Below are 21,156 nucleotides of genomic sequence, written 5' to 3' on the forward strand. Positions count from 1 at the left end.
ATTTCTTGTTTAGGTTTTGTGTTTGTCTTGTTTCATCCCTGTTTGATTTCCATTGCATTTACTTAGCATCTAGTTCATTACTTGCCTTGCATTAGTTCTTATCTAGTGTTTACAGTTTCTGTTTCTGTTCTTGCATCATTGCTTTTATAATCATCTTGTTTTATTTGCATTTAGTTCCTAGTTCTTGTAGTTTACTTTCTGCTTTCATCATTATCATCATAGGATTGTTAGTGACAGACAATCATCATCATATTTGGCTTAACTTAGATTCATATGCATATCTTGATTGTTCACAAGCACTCAGACTGGATTGATACCTCTTATACTGCAACTGCATAAGGGGAATTGAAACACCCATCATCATTCCATATCATACACTTTCACACACATACCTCATCTCACCACACAAATTACATGGTTCAATTTGGCGCCGTTGCCTGTTTGAGTTAGTTTTTGTGACATTTAGGATCCATATTAGTCTAAGATTAAGTTCCTTTTTGCATTTGTGAAGTTTCTGCACTTGAATCTTGTGTTTGGGGTTGAAGTTCCATTTGAGGTACCACTCGACCACCACTCGACCGAGTGGAGATCGAGCAGTTGATCGAGCCAGACCCCGGATGGTTTCAAACTGAGGTTGTTCCCTTTCTCTCTTGGGGACAAGGCACATTTGTGGGAGAAGACTCTGCCTACTGGTGCTATCACTACTTGGGATCAGTGTAAGAAGGCTTTCTTGGCCAAATTCTTCTCCAATGCTAGGACTACTAGATTGAGAAATGAGATCTCTGGATTTGCTCAAAGGAACAATGAAAGCTTTTGTGAAGCTTGGGAGAGATTCAAGGGCTACCAAACACAATGCCCTCATCATGGATTCAGTATGGAGTCATTGTTGAGTACACTTTATAGAGGAGTCCTTCCAAAGTTCAGGATGCTTCTTGACACAGCTTCTAATGGCAACTTCCTCAACAAGAATGTGGAAGAAGGATGGGAATTGGTTGAGAATCTTGCTCAGTCAGATGGTAATTATAATGAAGATTATGATAGGACCATAAGGAGTTCCTCAACTGATCATGAGGACAAGTACAAGAAGGATTTGAAGATGGTCAGTGAGAAACTTGACAAGATACTCCTCAGCCAGTCCAAGTCAGTTCACTTCATTAGTGAAGAAGAAGCTCCAGTTCAAGAGGGGGAGAATGAGTATGTTGAGCTTTGCTATATGCAAAACCAAGGTGGATTCAAGGGCTACTGATGTAGTACTTTTTCTCTCAATTAAATTATCGAACCTCAGTTTGCAATGATCAACACACCAGGAATACACATGAATGCTTAATCTAAGCTAATAAGAAAGGGTTTTGTTTTATGTATCAACTAACTAGAAGCAACTTTAAATAAGTCAAACAAACAAACTAAAAGCAAGCAACACACAACTAAGAACAGTTTTAAAATCAAGATTAAACAAGTGAACCTTGGGCAAGGTAATTGACTTGGGAGATAGCTAATCAATCCTAGATGTCTAAGCAACAATCAAGAACAATCCTATGGCTAAGAACACTTATGCAAATCAATTCATTTCCATGATAGAGATCCTATGCTAATCAAGTGATAATCAACAATTTCCAAAGGCAATCACAAGGCAAGCATGCATTAAAATCAAGTCTAAATACTACTAAGCACCCTAATCATCAATTTCCATTGGCTAGGAATGCAAAGCTCTTGAATAGTTTGGTTCAGGAATTTCATCAAACACCTTGTGGGCATGGAAATCCTAAAGTCTAGATTCAAGCTTTGTCATGGCTATCTAGCATTATTATCACTAATAAAGATAGGAAATACATAAATAAAGACCTAGACATCAAAGATCAATCATCTATCTCCCTAATCTACCAAGCCCAAAATCCTAAAAGATCTACTCACTCATCATCATGATCACACAAAGGAAAGAGTTTGATTTTTGTGAAATCAAAATAAGAGTTTATAGGTTAAGAGATTAGAAAGAGATATTGCTATTAAAAACTGGAAAATCAACCAAGGATTCAATAAACCAAGAGTAGACAAGCTTAAGAACCCTAAGTGGCTACTGAAAAAAAAGATAAGATAAGAGATATGTCTCCTTAATAGGTTTAGAGTATTTATAGGAAAGTAGAAGAGAACCTAGGTCAACCCAAAACAAACTGGGTCAAACCCGGTTCAAAAATAAAACAAGTGAGGAGATGGCTCCAGCGGCCATGGTTTGGCCGAGTGGTGTGGCCGTGTGTCTTCACTCGGTCTTGGTTTGGCCGCGTGGTGTGGCCGTGTGTGTCTTCACACCCCCAACCACTTAAAACCCATCGGTCATGGCTTGGCCGAGTGGTGTGGCCGCGTGCCTTCACTCGGTCTTGGTTTGGCCGCGTGGTGTGACCGCGTGTGTATTCGCACCCTCAACCACTTAAACTCCATCGGTCATGGCTTGGCCGAGTGGTGTGGCCGCGTGCCTTCACTCGGTCTTGGTTTGGCCGCGTTGTGCGGCCGCGTGTGTCTTCGCGCCAGAATGACCTACATCCACTAAAACTGCCATAACTATTGCATAGTAGCTCGGATTTGCTTGACATAACCTCCATTGGAAAGATAACTCAAATTATTATAACTTTGATGAAGAGAGTGGAAGATAAATCTCAATGTAAGATCTTCATCCGAGTCGATCTTTGAGACGCTTTTGACCGGTTCTTAATCTTCCATCCGAGAAATTGAGCCGGCCAAGCTTTGGCCGATTGAGATGGCCGATTGGGACGACCGGGCACACTTTGGCTGATGGTGGTGGCCGCCGATGATGGCGCTCCAGTGCATCTCTTCTTCACTTCACTCTTCTTTGCTTCTTTGCAATCAAAACAAGTCTAAATGCTCCAAATGTGTTGAGATTACTCCAAGAACCTGAGAGATAACATACTAGATGCAAATCCTCCTAAAACAACCTAGAATGACAATATTATGCAACAAACTTATGCAAAAACAAGGCTTAAAACCCAACAAAAACACAAGATATCAACTCCCCCAAACTTATCTCTTGCTGGTCCTCAAGCAAGAACCAAACAAAAAGTGAGAGAGAGAGGTTTAAAAATGGGATTCAGAACCTAAAGGTATGAGATAAAGGATTCAAACCAAAGTCCTTAGATGCAGTTCAATGGTGCTAAGATCAATCAAAGTCCTTACAAATATTTTTCTATGCTTAGCACAATGCACCACTCTAGTTCATCTTCTATCTATTGGCAAAGACTTGCAATCCTACTGAACATCTCTTTCACATTCATTAAAGTGTTTGGTGTGATCTTGCAAATGGAAAAATAAATCAAGCTCAATTGGGTTAAGGGAAAGGCTGTTTATAAAGTGGTTGGAAATGGTGTTTTTGGGTGGTTAATTCTCAAACAAAGAGGAATGCTAGACAGTCATGAAATCTATCTAAGACTGAGAATAATTTGGGCATACAAAGCTTAGCTCTTGATGTTCTACCCACCTAGAAGCTTTTCTACCCTTTTTCTCATCTTACTTATCTTCCTTTCAAACCCAAAAAATCAACCTTATTCAACTTACCCCGTTTTTCTTCTTTACTTATGGTCTTATTCCTTTATTTTTATTATATCTCTAAGGCTGTTCTTGCTTTAAACACTAGCTCATTTTATTTCTTATTCATTCTTTGCTATACTCCCAATCTTGTTTGATTTTCCTTTACTCTTTTCATTTTGAATCTAGGAGATTATAACAATACTTTCTATCCCTTTTCTTTGAGACTTAGAGCTTATAACCAACTTAACCTTAGAGATTTTTCTTTTCTTTGACCAAGTAAACCTTTATTTCCCTTCTTATTCTCTCTTTTTCCCAAACTTGACCCCAAATCAACATTCTAACCACCTATTTCTTTCAAAACCAGTCCTATTAGCTAGCATTAAAGATTCCAAGCCTAGCTAAAAACAAGAGCCAGTTCTTTGTCATTCTCAATACTCTCAAGATTTCACAACCTATAGCATTATCAAGAAAAGGCCTCACTCAAAAAATCAATACAAGGCTTGAAAGAAAAGGTTGGGGTCCAAAGGCATGGCAAGAGATTGGGTTAAACAAAATAGAGTGGCAAATAGAGATAGTTAACACAAATGAAAGTTCCATGAGCTAGCATTCATAGTCCATATGCAAGATAATTTAAAGATCAAATTAAAGTCCAAATAATATAGAGATGCAGCAATGATCAAGCAAGCTTTACACTAGAAGAAAATGCTTTCAAGTAACACAATGTTTTTAAGCCTAGATTCTTCATTTTTTCCCCAAGATTAAACAAGCACCAATGAGCTATAAATGAGGGCTGTGGGTTCAATCCTAAAACTCAAAATTTACAAGGCAATTTCATTATTATCCCAAATGCAAATGAAAATGCATAGTAAATGCTTCTAGACTCAATCTTAAACACAAGAATGAATAGGCAAAGCTAAATGCTTTTTTTTGGTATTTTTTTAAATTTTTTGATTTTTTTTGATTTTTCTCAAAACATAGGTATTAACAATGCATCACACAAAACATGAAAATCAAAACAGAACACAATGTTAGATGGCTAGTCTCTCCCCCAAACTTAATTCACACAGTCCCTGTGTGAGAAAAGTCCAAGAGAAAGACTAACAAAATAAAGAAAACAAGACTCAAATAATATATACAATGGAAGGTTAGGACCATACCTTGGCCCTAGTTGTGAACCTTAGGGAATGGAGTGATAGGAGGAGCTTTAGTGCTCCCTTGAGATCCTGTTGAATTGGTGGAAGGAGAGTGGAGGTTGATAGTAATCTCACTTGAGAGAAGTTCATGAAGCTTATCTTTGTCATAATGATACTTGGGATCTAGCTTGGCTTTGACACTTGCAAAGGGTGAAGAAGAACCTTTGTGCTTCACTTTGTACTCTATTTCTCCATCAACAAGCCCCAAGGGATGCAAACACAAATTCATAGGAGAAGAGACAATGGTGGGAAGGTGGTTTTGTTTCTTCTTCCTCTTCTTCTTGTCAACAACTTTATTTGCTTGACCCAAATCTCCTTCTCTAGAGTCTCCTTTGAGGTCATCAAATAAAGAGTCTAAACACTCACCATCCAAAATTTCTTCACCACAATTAGCAAGTTGTAAAGTATCTCCATTCATCACATTCACAACTTGGACATCTTCTAGTTGATCCTTCAAAATCCTTGGTTCTTCTCCATTGCTATCATCTACCGATTGCTCAACAAAACAACCATATGAAAGCTTAGAAGTTTCTTGTACCTTTTTCTCATTCTCATCAACCATATCCAAATTATTTGTGAAGATAGCAGTGCAAAACTCCTTGAGGGTAGCTTTGGATTCACTAGAAGAGGTGTGAGGTACCTTAGGATCAACAATTTTCCAATGAGAAGCCAAACTAATGATCTTATGATCAAGTTCATTGTACACCCCATCCATCTTATTGTGCAGCTCAACAACACTCTTACTCAAGTCCATATAACCTTTAATTTGACCTTCTAAAACTCGTTTCAACATGGCACTCACTTCATTATCTTGAGGAGGAAGTTGAATAGAAGACTTTCGTTGAAGCTTTAAAGGTGGATAAGCTTGGTTATAACCTCTGTGTTGGTATCTTCTTTCCTCAGCTTTGTCACCACCCTCTCTTGGGATTCTATCATAGTCCTCCTCATAGTATCTTTGATCACTTTGAGCCAAATTCTCAACAAGCAACTCTCCTTGTTCTATGGTGAGGTTTGAAAAACTTCCTTTGCTAGCCATGTCCAATGTCAATTTGAGCTCCTTCTTAACTCCTCCATATAAAATACTAAGTATAGCTTGCTTGTTGAATCCATGATGTGGGCAATCTCGAATATATCCCTTAAGTCTTCCCCATGCTTCATTGAAGCTTTCATGAATTTCTTGCTTAAAACTCAATATGTCATTTCTCACTTGAGCTGTTCTTTGCTTGGAGTAGAACTTGAGAAGGAAGATCTTCTTACAATCATCCCAGGAATTGACCAAATGAGATGGGATAGTTCTCTCCCATTGGCTTGCTTTCTCTCCAAGAGAAAATGGAAATAAGATGAGCTTGATACTATCACTGGGCACACCTCCAATCCTAAATGTGCTACACATCCTCTCAAAGGAGTCCAAATGATCATAGGGATTCTCCATAGCTAGTCCCAAGAACTTAGAGCCTTGAATCAATCTAATCAAACTTGGCTTGATTTCATAAGCATTGGCTTCTATGGGAGGAGGTCGAATTCCATATCTTGACTCATGATAAAGAGCATCAAAGCTTCCTATTGTCAATGTGTTCTCTTGAAGTTGACTTGGATTTGTTACTATTACTTGAGGTTTTGGAGCTTTAGTAATGCTTGTTTGATTGTCCACAGCCAACACCTTGAATGACCTTGTCTTTCCATTCTTCTTATTTTGGTTTGAGTACCTTTGAAAGCATAAGAGAATCAAGGAAGACAAATTAGTAACAACAAGCAAAAGTGAATTCATCATCTCAACTAGATGCATAAAGCTAATCATATTCACGAAATTAAATGGCCTAGTCTCAAGCAAAGATGAAATCCTAATGGTTAAATGCAATTGCAAACCGGCAACGGCGCCAAATTGATGTAGTACTTTTTCTCTCAATTAAATTATCGAACCTCAGTTTGCAATGATCAACACACCAGGAATACACATGAATGCTTAATCTAAGCTAATAAGAAAGGGTTTTGTTTTATGTATCAACTAACTAGAAGCAACTTTAAATAAGTCAAACAAACAAACTAAAAGCAAGCAAACACACAACTAAGAACAGTTTTAAAATCAAGATTAAACAAGTGAACCTTGGGCAAGGTAATTGACTTGGGAGATAGCTAATCAATCCTAGATGTCTAAGCAACAATCAAGAACAATCCTATGGCTAAGAACACTTATGCAAATCAATTCATTTCCATGATAGAGATCCTATGCTAATCAAGTGATAATCAACAATTTCCAAAGGCAATCACAAGGCAAGCATGCATTAAAATCAAGTCTAAATACTACTAAGCACCCTAATCATCAATTTCCATTGGCTAGGAATGCAAAGCTCTTGAATAGTTTGGTTCAGGAATTTCATCAAACACCTTGTGGGCATGGAAATCCTAAAGTCTAGATTCAAGCTTTGTCATGGCTATCTAGCATTATTATCACTAATCAAGATAGGAAATACATAAATAAAGACCTAGACATCAAAGATCAATCATCTATCTCCCTAATCTACCAAGCCCAAAATCCTAAAAGATCTACTCACTCATCATCATGATCACACAAAGGAAAGAGTTTGATTTTTGTGAAATCATAATAAGAGTTTATAGGTTAAGAGATTAGAAAGAGATATTGCTATTAAAAACTGGAAAATCAACCAAGGATTCAATAAACCAAGAGTAGACAAGCTTAAGAACCCTAAGTGGCTACTGAAAAAAAGATAAGATAAGAGATATGTCTGTTTAATAGGTTTAGAGTATTTATAGGAAAGTAGAAGAGAACCTAGGTCAACCCAAAACAAACTGGGTCAAACCCGGTTCAAAAATAAAACAAGTGAGGAGATGGCTCCAGCGGCCATGGTTTGGCCGAGTGGTGTGGCTGTGTGTCTTCACTCGGTCTTGGTTTGGCCGCGTGGTGTGGCCGTGTGTGTCTTCGCACCCCCAACCACTTAAAAACCCATCGGTCATGGCTTGGCCGAGTGGTGTGGCCGCGTGCCTTCACTCGGTCTTGGTTTGGCCGCGTGGTGTGACCGCGTGTGTATTCGCACCCTCAACCACTTAAACTCCATCGGTCATGGCTTGGCCGAGTGGTGTGTCCGCGTGCCTTCACTCGGTCTTGGTTTGGCCGCGTTGTGCGGCCGCGTGTGTCTTCGCGCCAGAATGACCTACATCCACTAAAACTGCCATAACTATTGCATAGTAGCTCGGATTTGCTTGACATAACCTCCATTGGAAAGATAACTCAAATGACTATAACTTTGATGAAGAGAGTGGAAGATAAATCTCAATGTAAGATCTTCATCCGAGTCGATCTTTGAGACGCTTTTGACCGGTTCTGAATCTTCCATCCGAGAAATTGAGCCGGGCAAGCTTTGGCCGATTGAGATGGCCGATTGGGACGACCGGGCACACTTTGGCTGATGGTGGTGGCCGCTGATGATGGCGCTCCAGTGCATCTCTTCTTCACTTCACTCTTCTTTGCTTCTTTGCAATCAAAACAAGTCTAAATGCTCCAAATGTGTTGAGATTACTCCAAGAACCTGAGAGATAACATACTAGATGCAAATCCTCCTAAAACAACCTAGAATGACAATATTATGCAACAAACTTATGCAAAAACAAGGCTTAAAACCCAACAAAAACAAAAGATATCAGCTACAATCAAGGTGGTTTCAAGAACAACAACCTATCTTATAGGAGCACCAATGTGGCTAATCCACAAGATCAAGTCTACCCTCCTCCACAGCCTCAACAGCCTCAAGGGTTCCAAAACTATATTCCCAAACAACAGCAGCAGGTGTTCCAACCCCAGATGTGTCCCCCACCAGGATTTCAGACTAACCAGGGCCAAGAACAAGACCTTAGAGCTATGATACAGCAGCTGTTGATTGGTCAAACCCAAGGGAAGATTGAGGAGGCTAAGCAGTTTGCTGAACTGAACCAAAGGCTTACATCCCAGTACAATGACCTGAACATGAAGTTTGAAGGTCTTAACTCTAGAGTCAAGTATATGGAGAGCAACATAGCCTCTTCTTCAGCTCCAAAACCCAACCAACTCCCTGGAAAAGCTGTTCAAAATCCAAGGGAGTTCACAGCCAAGGCCATCCTAATTCAGGAGGAAGAAGTCACTGAGGACAGTGAAGTCCAGGTTTGGGGGAATTCATCAGTTACTGAAGCCCCAAGTGACATATGTGCAAGTAAACAGGAACTCGCAGGAGAACTCGACCAGGAGCTCGACCACACACTCGATCGAGTGCATGCCCGAGTGGTCGATCGAGCTGCGCAATTCGAAGCTGTCAAGCCTGCTAAGTACATTCCTCCTGCTTACAAGCCTCTTCTACCATTCCCTGGGCGTTTCAAAGCACAGAAGATCAAGGAGTTAAGGGAAATAATTGAGAAAAAGGCATTGTTGGCTAAGCAACAAGAGGAAGAGAGGGTTTTGAAAGAAGAAGCTTTGGTTAAGAAAGAGGAACAAGTGTCAGCCATTCAAGAGATCATAATAGCTTACCAAGAAGAGGAGAGAGGGCCTGCCTTGGAACAGTATGAGCCATATCCTCTCTACAAAAATTTTTTGCTTGATTTGTCTAGTAAGAGGGCTGAAGCTCAAGATGAGAAGGATCTTGAGAACCTTGCAGGAGTGATCATTCCAGTAAAGCTCAGTGATCCAGGACCTTTCTATCTACCCTGCACAATCAGTTATCTTCACTACAACCAATGTCTTTGTGATTTGGGAGCTTCAACAAGTGTCATGCCTTACTCCATAGCCCAAAAGCTTGGAAGAACTTATTTCAAATCTACCAATCTCCATGTGCTTCTAGCTGATGGGACAAATAGAGAGATAGTTGGAAGGTTGGAGAATGTCCCACTTAAGATAGGGAAGGCAAGGATTCACACTGACTTTGTGGTGATAGAGATGGACAAGGAGCCTGAGGATCCAATTTTGCTAGGGAGGCCATTCTTAGCTACTGTTGGAGCAGTCATTGATGTCAAGGAAGGTCTTGTGACCTTGAACATTGCTGAAGATGTGGTAATGAAGTTCAACATATATAACCCAACCAACCTGCCTACCATTGATGATCAACCCTTCACTATCAAGGAGAAAGTTGATAATGAGGTGTTCAAGGATGAAGGAGACCCTAAGGCTGAGTTCCCACTGATATATCATGGTTTTTATGGTTTTTAACCATGATATAATGAGTCTTTTAGTGTCTTTTCATTTGTTTCTAGATTGTTTTTGAGTCTTTACAGGTTTTTAGCATGAAAGGAGCGAAATGGAGCAATTTGGATTGTTTTGGAGCATAAATCTCGAAGAATCAATTTGAAGTCTGATTATACGAAGGGCATCGATCGACACTAGAAGAGCATCGGTCGACACCCATTGCAAATCGAGACAAGTCTTCAAATTTGGAAGTTTTACAAAATTGCCCGAAGTTTTCCATATTTGCAACACAAGTCCCTGACGTGTTTTAGGACATATATATATAGTTTTTAGGTTTTCCAAACCCTTAAGTTTTATTCTAGAGAGTTTTATTTTTCTGCAACCCTGTGAGATTTTGAGAGCTTTTGGGAGAGAGATCTGAACTGCTTTGAGAGAAGAATTCTTAAACTCCTTCCTTACTCTTTTAATTTCAATTGCTTATTATTCAGAATCATGTTTTGTTCTTCATTGATTATGTCTGAGTAATTTGTTTGTTAGGTTCAGGGTTTTTCACAGGGATTTTATGAATTATTAGATCTGATTATTTAGGATTCTTTATCTTGCTAGATCTTCATCTTAGGTTGTTCTTCATATTAATCCTTGATTGGCCATCTAGAATTAATACCTTAGGAAAATAAATTGATATGAGAATATAATTGTTTTCCTGATAAAACCTTTTGATGAGCAAAATTATTTCTTGCAAAGAGATTTGATTTAATAATTTTGTGAACAATCTAAACCTGATTTTATTGCTGATTTATTACCTAGAATTTTACAAAGAGATTTGGATTTTCTGGTTTTAAATTTAGATATTATTTGCAGTGAGAACTGATTTAATTTACCAAAAGTTTAGAGTTCTAGATCTGTTCTTAATTGATTGAATCCTAATTTATTGATTGATTTAATATTTCATAATTCCCTGAGAAATTCCCTAGGCCTAGCTTTTTGATTTTCTGAATTTACAACAACTTTTATATTTTGCATTGCTTTTATTTTAATTCAAATTAATCTGTTTAGCATAATTGAAAAACTCTATAATTTATTGTGTAGTCTTGAGTCTCTGTGGAATTCGACCCCTAAGTACTGCATTGATCTCTTAATTTGAGAGAGTAGCTCTAGGGTTTAATTTGAGCATATCAAATTTTGGCGCCGTTGCCGGGGACTCTTTGATCTACCATTAGATTTGAGTTTTTGATTTTGTCTAGATTTTTTTTCTTTTTATTTTCAAACTAACACGTTTTTGTTTTTCTTCTCTTTGGTGTTTCAGGTGCATGCCTCCTAAACCTCACACAAGGAATAACAAGTCTGGTCCTACTGTGAATTTGTCAAACAAAGAGTTGGGAAAACTAGAACATGAGAACAGAAAGGCAGCTAAATCTCTGAAGATGGTTAATACAATCATTCTGATGCGTGATGAAGCTGGTGTTTTGAGGGATCAAGAGGGCCACTTGCGCAATGTGCAGGGCCAAAAGCTTGATGCAGAAGGGAACGTGATCCCTGAACCTGTTGTCAACGAGCAGGCTGTTGTGAACCAGCAAGCTGGTGTCGTTGATAATCCGGATCTGGGTGTCGATCGACACCAACCAGGTGGCATCGATCGACACCAACCTGCAGACGTGCGTGGAGCTGCCAACCACGTACAGAACCCTGTTCGACGACAGGAGAACAACCGGGATCTGATCAGGACCATTGCTGACTACAATCGGGCTGATCTGGTGTATGAGAACCGGTCTGCTATTGTTCCTCCCCCTTTTCAGAGGAATGATTTTGAGTTGAAACCTGCATACTTTCAACTAGTTGGGCAGAGACCTTTCTCTGCTTTGCCCAATGAGAAGCCTTTGGATCACATTGAGCATTTTGAGGATCTGGTGACTAGCATCAAGGCTAATGGGGTAACTGAGGACTACATCTTCTGCAAACTTTTCCCTTACTCACTTGCAGGAGAGGCATCTCAGTGGTTGAAACAGCTGCCTCCTGGATCATTGACAAGCTGGCGTGATGTCAAGGTGGCCTTTCTCAACCACTTCTATGATGATGCAATGTCAGATGAGTTGAGAGTCCTGAAATCCTAAACGTAGCAAAATTAAACAACCAAATGGCAACGCCGCCAAATTGATAGACTAGTTTTCACCAAGGGTTTCAATTCCCTATGCAGTTGTAGTACAAAGGGTTATCAATCCAAATGGTTGTTATGCTAGCAGATAGGATGCAATTAGAATCAAGCAAGTCAAGCCAAGCAAAAGGGGTGATCGAGTATGCAAGTGAACTATGAACAGCTCGAGGTATTACTCGATACAGGTTATCGTGTACCTGATCGGGTAAGTGGTCGAGTAAGTAAGGAAAATGCAAGAAATGAAATACGAAAGTTCCTAAGGATAGGGGTAATCGAATCCTAAGTGTTCTAGACCAATACGGATGCCTTACATGCCTCAAGCAATTATTTCCTAGACAATGAACCTCTAAAACCTTGTCACCACACTGTCGCACTAGTGACAATCAACCTTGAACATACTACCACACTGTCGCACTAGCAATATGAACAAGCAGGCATTAAGAACAATTCATTTTTGTCAGTATACTTAGACTTATCTGATTTTGTCACTCAAAGTTAACTATACCTCTAGCATTGACCTAATCAAGCATTTTATCTACTCCTTTCGGCATGTAGCATTATAAACGCCCTAGATCTAATCTCAACCTTTTGGTCTGTTGACCGCATTAAGAACATCAACCTAGAAGGAAATTTATCTATCATAACAATCAACAAAAGCATCATAACCGATAAAGAACACCTAATCATCTATCCCATCCCTAGAAACTTTGCTACACTACTCGGACATAGAAACAAATGATAAAGCCATAGAAATAAACGAAAATGAGATTATTAAAAAGATAGAGTAGAGTAGAAAAGAGTAGGGATAAAATATCTATGAAAAACTACAAAATAAAAGTACAAAAACAAGAAAAATATGTTGAGTCGCTCAGTTCTCTCACAGAAGCTCTCGCTCTCTGGTTTGAGGGTCTTTGGCATGCTCGTTTGCGAGCTAGGGAAAGAGGGGTTTATATATGGAAACCCATTTGACCTAGCTTCCCAGACCTGCCCAATGGTCTACTCGATGGGGTACACGAGGCTTGAGTCGGGTAACTCCTCGGGTGGATCTTCGGGTTGCTCTTCGCGCTCTTGGATCCTCTTCGATCGTGTTGAGGTTCGTACTTGTTCTTGTAGCTCGATGGCTCCTTCGGGTACATGCTCGAGTTGTCCTTGTTTTCCCCCATTTTTGGCTCTTTAGCACCTGTTTTCATCCAATATATGCAAATGCAGAAATGCAACACCCTAAATGCTCTAAAACTTGATTCCTACAGTAAATGGTCTAAAAATGCTAAGTTAGAGGTATGAACAATGCAAAATATGGACAAAAAGAATGCTAAAAACATGTAAATTAGAGTGTTATCATTCTACCGGCAGCAAGGTCAGAGTTTTGGCATCCGCAGGCCTGCTCGACCCCCCCCCCCCCACTCGAGCACGTACTCGACCGAGTCCCGGTCGATCGCCATCGTCGAGCTGCCCCAATCACCTTCTCCAAGTCACCAACAAGCCCCCACTTACACGTTTGACAGCATGCAAGAGGATGTGGACAGTTTCTTCCACAACCCTTAAGGTACCACTATCACCTTCACTTGTAAATACCATTGCATCTCATATTGTGTTTTGTTTTTGATCTTGAATCCTCAATCAAATTTCTTTCACACAGAGGACTGTGTGATTTAAGTTTGGGGGAGGGTTTGAGATAGCATTTGACATTGTGTTTTGTGTTCTTATTTCAAATTTTTAGCATCATCATGTTAGTATTTGCATAACATCTAAGGCATAGAAAAACCCTAAAAATTTGAAAAACTTTTTGCAAAAATCTTTATAAAAAAAGAGTGTTCATGTAGTTTTCATTGCATATTAGGATCTTGTTTAGCATGTTTAATGTAGGATTGTATAATATTTGCATTAGGGATCTATGATGAGTTTGCCTTGCTAGCTTGTTTTATTCACTAGACTAGGATCAATGCCCAAGTTAATAGTACTTTGATGATAGTTGAGTGGTTAGAAGCATAAGATTGAACCCAGCCTTGAATTCCTGCATTGCATTTGGTCTAAATTGAAGCATGTTGTGATTTGACACCATTTCCTATTTATAAGAACCTAATATTGACTTGCAATTATCAATGTGTGCATTGCTTTAAACTCATGGATACCATATACATACTTGGATCATCTTTCTCTTTTTTACCACTCTTGTTGATCTAAGTAGCTGATTAAACAATTAAAATCAGTTTCCCTACCCCTTAACCAACCCTTCTTTCAAGCCATGTTTATTCTTGTGTGTGTGAGGCCTATTTTTGGGATTGAGCTTGGTAGAAAGTGTTAGGTTTGAACTGACAAGAGTAAGAACTTGTGTAGTTCTAGTTTGCATTTTTCAAAAGAGATAGGACTAGGTGGTTCACTTGTTGGGTTTGGGACTTGGCTGTTATGAAAAGAAAGGAGGAAAAAGAGAAAGAAAAAGGGTAGAGTCTTTAAGAGGAAAATGTGTTTAAGCAAGGTCTAGTGAAAGGATGGGAAGTAAAAAATTGTTGAAGATGGTTCTAGTTAAAGAAAAGAAAAGAAAGAAAAGAAAAGTCTAGCAAAATGCTTGTATGTCTTAAGAATAAGACGAAAAGAGAACCATAGCAAATAAGTAAGAATCCCCCATCCCACTAGAAAGATCAAATAAGAAACCTCTCCTAAGACTTGAAAACCAAAAGAGAAAAGGGTGAAAGAGAAAAGAAGAAGTTAAAGGGTAGCACCATTTGGGTTTAGATTGATAGGAAGAATTCTTTGGGTGCCTTTGGGTAGACAAGGTTTTGTTCTTGTATGTGTCTAAGTGTTCTTACCTTTAGCATTCTTCTAAAGCTCAATCCATTTTCATGAGAGAACCTTGATATTGATAAACCCCACTCTAAAGAGAGACCACCATTGTCTCAAAACTTATATCTCCAAGCCAAATGAGTTTAAGCATTGCATAGAATTGATTCATGTTCTTGATTAATGAATGTTAAATGAAATGGTTGATTTGAATGCATGTGGATATCTAAGGCTCAAATCAGTAAAGGTTGTGATATGCTTGTCTAAAATCTTTAAGTACAGCTCATTCAACTTGCATCATAGTACTACTAACTTGGACATTGATTCTAGATGGTCTATTTGCAAGCTTTAGGAGCTGAGATCCCACTTTCAAACCTCACCTACCTTCTTATGTCTTGTTTCTTTGCTTGAGGGCAAGCAAAGACTAAGTTTGGGGGTGTTGATGTTCATATATTTAACCATGTTTTCCCTTAGTTTATTCACATATTTTGCATCTTTTGATATCCATTTTAGTCATTATTGCATAGCTTTAGGACTAATCATGCATTAGAGTATAGTTGCATTGCATTTGCATCTTTTCATGCATAAACAGGTGATTTGGAGCTTAAGGAGCATGGAAGCAATGCTGAGGAGAAGTGAAGCAATCATGAAGGAAAAGCAAGAGAGTTAAGGCTGAAGAACCAAGGTCCGGAGTCCCACTCGACCAGACACTCGACCGTGTGCAGAGAGGCACTCGACCGAGTGGAAGATGCACGAGAGAAGCCAACTCGACCGGTCACTCGACCGAGCACCGGGTCGAGTTGGCTGAGCCGCCTAGCTATTTTGTCTTTTAGCATTTTTAGGGCTTCCACTACTTTTTCTATATAAGGGCTTGTACCCTGCGGCCACCAAAGAGTCCAGCGTTTTAGATAGTCAAAAACCTAGTTTTTACCCTTTTGGGAATTATTCTTTTTGCACTTTTATTTTCTTAGATCTTGTACCTTCTTTTGAAGGAGAAAACAAAGAATTCTTGGATTTTTTTGGTTCCATAACTTTCAAGATATTAAGATATCGTGTTTGATTCCTTCTTGAATATTGTAGATCTTTGCTTTATCTTTCATTTGATACAAGTTTCAGTATTTTCTGGGTTTATGACTTTGATGTTCATCATGTGTTCTTGTGAGTAGTTGCTTAGGATCTTGAGGATGGGTTAGGCTAGATTGTGTTTGAGGTTTGTTTGATTTGGTCAAGCTTGATTGTAGTAGATCTCTTCTAGGCTAGATGTTCTTAATGCTGATCCTATAACTGAGAGGGTAGGGTTTGATTTCAAGCATCTTAGCATCACACCAATTTTTAAGGAGCATAGATAAGGCTAGATCTAGAGTTTACCATTAGGCTTGCTAAGAGATTAGAAGTCTTGTTTGGTATTTGACATATTGATTAATGCCTGCTTGTGTAGATTCTTTACTTTATGAGAACAAGTCTAGAGATGCATGAGTTTGATTGTTTCTTGCCATGAGAGTGGATTAAACATGTCTTAGAAAATATTGTTTAGAGATTAGCTCAAGTTGTTTGAGATTTGTTGACCTCAATCATTAGTCCAGCCCATGAATCCCTCCTCAAGACCTTCCTTGTCTATTGATTTCTTAGTCTAAATCCTGCTGCTTGCTTGTTGTTTGATTCGCTTTCATATTGCTCTGTTTTTCTTGTATTGCTCTGTTTTTCGCGTTTGTCCAGCTCGACCCTGCACTCGATCTACACTCGATCGAGTGCTTGCTCGAGTTAATCCCCAGAACTTTTGTTTATGCTTTGTAGTTGTCCTGTCTTAATTCCTATCTCATTCTAGTTGCATTTCAACAGCATTCACTTAGTATCTTGTTCATAATTGCTTTGCATTAGTTCATTACTTGCATTACCATAGTTTCTATTTCTTTTCTAGCTTCATAACTGTCATAATCATTCTGTTCCATTTACATTCAGCATTTAGTTCTAGTATCTTTTACATTCTGCACTTTACATTTCATCATAGGATTGTTAGTGACAAACATCCTTTGCATTTGGCTTGACTTAGACATTTATGCACATCCTGATTACTTGCAAACTCTCAGATTGGATTGACACCTCTTGTACTACAATTGCATAAGGGGAATTGAAACACCCTGCCATCCATTCATTCATATCTCACCATTCCATACATTCATCATATTACCACCCACAAACATATATGTGTTTTAGTAACGTAGTACTCAGTTTGTGGTACCATGCCCTTGGAGATTGTTTCAAACCATAAATAGCTTTGTTGAGATTAAGTACTTTTCACGGGTCCAGTGATGTCTTCTAGGCCGGGTGGAGGTCGCATGTACACTTCATCTTCTAGTTCGCCTTGTAAGAATGCATTCTTGACATCCATTTGCCACATCTCCCAATTGAGTTTTGTTGCCAATGAGAGAACTACTCGAAGAGTATGGAGCTTGGCAACTGGTGCAAACGTATCAAGATAGTCCTCCCATACGTTTGAGTGAATCCTCTCGCCACGAGTCGTTCCTTGTAGCGTTCGACATCCCCATTAATTTTGTACTTGATAGTAAAAATCCAACGAGAAGTTACTGCTTTCTTTCCCTTGGGAAGATCAGCCTCATCCCAACTATGGTTTGACTCCATTGCGGTTGTTTCAGCTGAGACAGCATCACGCCACATTTTGTGGTCTTTGGCTTCTTCATAGCTTTGAGGGATCTAATGCTTAATAATCTTCCCAAGAAATGCTTGATGTTCCACTGGAAAATGCGCAAGAGTGAAAACGGCTTGAATAGGATGAGCAACAGCTACATTGTTGTAGTAGAACCGCATGTTTTTCTTCTTAAGTCGTTCACTACGTTGTGGAGGCATTATTTCTTCTAGATCATCACCATCGTTATCTTCAGTGTCTGTAGGATTATTGTCAGCTTCACCAGAGATTTCCTCAGAAGACACTGAATTTAAACCGCCTGCATCATCACTCGATATAGTGTCTTGTGTCGAGTGAGCATCCTCATTTTTTGGACTGCAGGTAATAGGCTCAGGGTGAGATTCCTCATGACTTTGACTAGATCCTCCTGGTGTTGTTGGCTTGTCTGACTTGAGTTGTTTCAACGCCAAGTTTTTCGAGAATGATTCAAAGGTTGGCAGACCGATCAAAGGGTGATCTTGCTATATCTTTATTGTTGTCCCAATTCTTCTCATCATAATACCCCTTTGATTCCACAAATTTAACATCCGTGAGACTAGAACTCTCTTCGTGTTAGGCTCATAGCATTTGTACCCTTTTTGTGTTGTGGAGTAACCAATAAACATACTTTAAACACTCTTGGCATCCAGCTTGTCTCGCTGTTCTTCTGGTCTTAGCACATAACAAACACAGACAAACACGCGTAAGTGATCAAATGTTTGTTTTTCTTTGTTTAATACCTTGAATGGTGAGATGTCTTGAAGGATCTTAGTAGGGGTTTGGTTGATTAGATAGCAGGCGGCAAGGACAGGATCACTCCAAAAATGCTTTGGTACTTTTGTATGAAACATCATAGACCTTGAAACCTCCATTAGATGTCGATTCTTCCTTTCTGCTACATCATTTTGCTGAGGTGTCTACGGACAGCTGGTTTGGTGAATAATCCCATGGTTCGCAAGATGTTGTTTAAAAACATGACTTGTGTACTCTCCTCCATTATCTAATCTCAAAATTTTAATCTCAGTATTATAATGGTTAGTCACATAATTTTGAAAATTGTAAATGCTTCAAGCACTCTATCCTTAGAGGGAAGTAATGTTAACCAAGTGTACTTATATTTTCATCAATAAATGTGAAAAAGTATTTTTGATTTTGTCTAGATAAGCAAGGAGATGTCCACACATCTAAATGAACTAAATCAAAATAATGATCATAGATTGTCAAAGACTTAGGAAAGACTGACTTGCAATGTTTACCTAGAATACAATCATCATTTTTAAACGACATACTTGGTAACCTAACTTCTAAAGCACGAAAATGAGGGTGTCCTAGTCTAGCATGCCAAATAGCACTATTAACTTTAACAACAATAGAGTTTAAACACGATGGTCAATGATGTGTGTGTTTTTCACTTCAAATCTCTTACCTTAAAAGACCATACAACTGCTGAAAGTGCACAGCTAATCAGTAGTAGTATTTAAGGATCGATCCCACAGAGAGAGAGTTGTTATTTAGAGAATCCCTCGGAAGAGATGTAAAGGCTAGGACTCAATAAAAATAGAGTTTTGGTTGTCACGGTTGTAGGAAGCAAGTAAACGAAAATAAAAATGCAAGTAAAATAAATGAGACAAGTGTTGGGCATCAAGGAGAATCGTAGAGGTTCAATGATCTATCTATCTAAAAAAGTTTAGGGTTAGTTTGTTTATCTAAAACTCGGACTACGAAACACTAATAAACCGTTAACTTAAAGTTCTCAAGCTAACCGTCTAAAATCACTACACCCCTTAACTCAACTATCGCAGGCTACGACGTATAGATCAAAGCATTTAAAAAAAGTTTGATTATAATCCGTGGAATTCCATAGGTAAGGGGTATGTGCTTCCTATGTCTTCCCACACATCTAAGCTAGGTAAAGCACACATGCAAGCTTTTGGCAAAGCAAACACACTTTAGATCATAGTTAGTTCATGAGGCTAACTTAAAGCATTATGTAAAGACTGAGAATTAAAGCATAGAATAAACATAATTAAATCTAACAACCCCTAAAAATTGCCACCTAAACTAAGATCATCTCCCCCCCCCCCCCCTTTGATTATTCCTTTAAATTCCAACTAGAAACTTACTCTAGCATGTTTAAGGGAATCATCAAAGTAAGGTTTAAATAATTCATAAACATAAAAGAATAAATTGTAGGAATAAGGTTTAGAGATTAATTCTTAGAATCAAGTACAAGATGTAAAGACTTCTCCTTAAGAAAACTAGTGTATCAAACGAACAAGAGAAAGAGAAAGAGTTTGGTGAATCTCAAAGTTTCAAAGAGAGGGACAAGGGTGAGGTCTGGACGTCGTCTGCTCCTCTGGTCGTGTCTCTTGGCTGCTCCAATGATTGCACACCCTAAATCCTAGGGCTTAGAAGAGTATTTATAGGGTTTTGTCTAGGTTTAAGGTTTTGTAAGGGTAAAAACGTCTTCTCTTGATAAGTACATGGCAAGAGGCGGCGTAGGAAGCTTCTAGAACGGTGGTGAAGACTTGGACTGGGCCACCGTGGTGGTCGGTGGTCAGGCCTTCAAATAAAAGCCCATGGGCTTGATGGTTCTTCTGGGGTCGGTTTAAGGTACGTCTCGGTAAATCAGTCAAAACTTCCGGATGGTTAGATGGATGGACTTGATTCCAGTTCGAGGAGAAGGATGACTCTCTCATCTTTCCATAGACACCACGTACGTCGAAATGTGAGTTCTGTAAGTTCATCAAACGTTTCCCGTTCTGTAAAGCTCTGAATATTTCCTAAAACGTATTTTCCTTGCCTTTTGGTCTTTTTTGCTACAAATCCTGTAAAACCTTCTTGAAACCTAAAATACTTGATAATAGACATTAAAGCCTTGAAATCATATCAAACTCATCCTAAATGCATACTAAAACTATAGCTAAAATGGGTAAAATAATGATGTTATCAACTCCCCCAGACTTAATGTTTGCTTGTCCTCAAGCAAATAATCAAACTAAATCATGGAAAATAGGTTTTGAAAATAATGGGAATTTTCTTTATCTTTGGGGATATTTTCTTTGCATTCTTCTTCGCCTTGACATTAGGAACTTCCATTTGTAATCCACCATGAGAGTCATCAACTCTCCTTGATCCCACAATTCTTTAGAGTTTCCAGAATCTCTATTGTCATCTCTGTACATAGATTAAACAATAAATAAAAAGTGAAATCTTACCAAGGGAAAATCGATCAATGGCTTGCAGACTCTCTTCAAGCCAAGACTTTCTTCATATGATTCATTTCCTCTCCTTTTTATCACTTCTTTCTTTTTTTTTTTTTTTAAATCAAAGATGTAGGCGAATACCGGGGTCATCGGTAATTTACCTACCCCTCGCTTTCAAGCTTTGTGTGATCATTTGACTCAAGAGTAGAATAATGAGGTTATAGGTAATTTACCTACCTCTCTAAACTGATCAAAATCATCTCATCTTTTATTAGCTTTTTTTTTTTTTTAATATTGAAGGGAAGATAGAGGGGAACATACTTTTGAATAAGTGCAATGTCTTGTGTGGCTTGAATATAGTGATCTAGTCCAATGTATACCAATTCCCTGGGTTTGAAAATTAAGTCCGGTTTAGGTCCTATAAAAGTTAGAGACAACATTAGATC

At 38.7% G+C, this 21,156-nt stretch overlaps 1 protein-coding gene and 2 non-coding genes across 3 annotated transcripts; 1 reads left to right on the top strand and 2 right to left on the bottom strand.

Annotated features, from left to right (window-relative positions):
• Window positions 1-763: 763 nt before the first annotated feature.
• LOC147927038 (small nucleolar RNA R71) lies at window positions 764-870 on the bottom strand. The gene has a single exon (XR_015583060.1). It is a non-coding gene; the product is annotated as a small nucleolar RNA R71 (small nucleolar RNA).
• A 1,142-nt stretch (window positions 871-2,012) lies between these two features.
• On the bottom strand, window positions 2,013-7,543 carry LOC147927039 (uncharacterized). Its single transcript, XM_087487822.1, has one exon. It carries the CDS (start codon window positions 6,523-6,525, stop codon window positions 4,699-4,701), a length of 1,827 nt encoding a protein of 608 aa, XP_087343948.1. The 5' UTR covers window positions 6,526-7,543; the 3' UTR covers window positions 2,013-4,698.
• On the top strand, window positions 5,831-5,935 carry LOC147927040 (small nucleolar RNA R71). Its single transcript, XR_015583177.1, has one exon. It is a non-coding gene; the product is annotated as a small nucleolar RNA R71 (small nucleolar RNA).
• Window positions 7,544-21,156: the final 13,613 nt, after the last annotated feature.

The sequence above is a fragment of the Camelina sativa genome, chromosome 15 (genome assembly GCF_030686135.1).
Source record: "Camelina sativa cultivar CO46 ecotype springtype chromosome 15, ASM3068613v1".
NCBI classification, from domain to species: domain Eukaryota; kingdom Viridiplantae; phylum Streptophyta; class Magnoliopsida; order Brassicales; family Brassicaceae; genus Camelina; species Camelina sativa.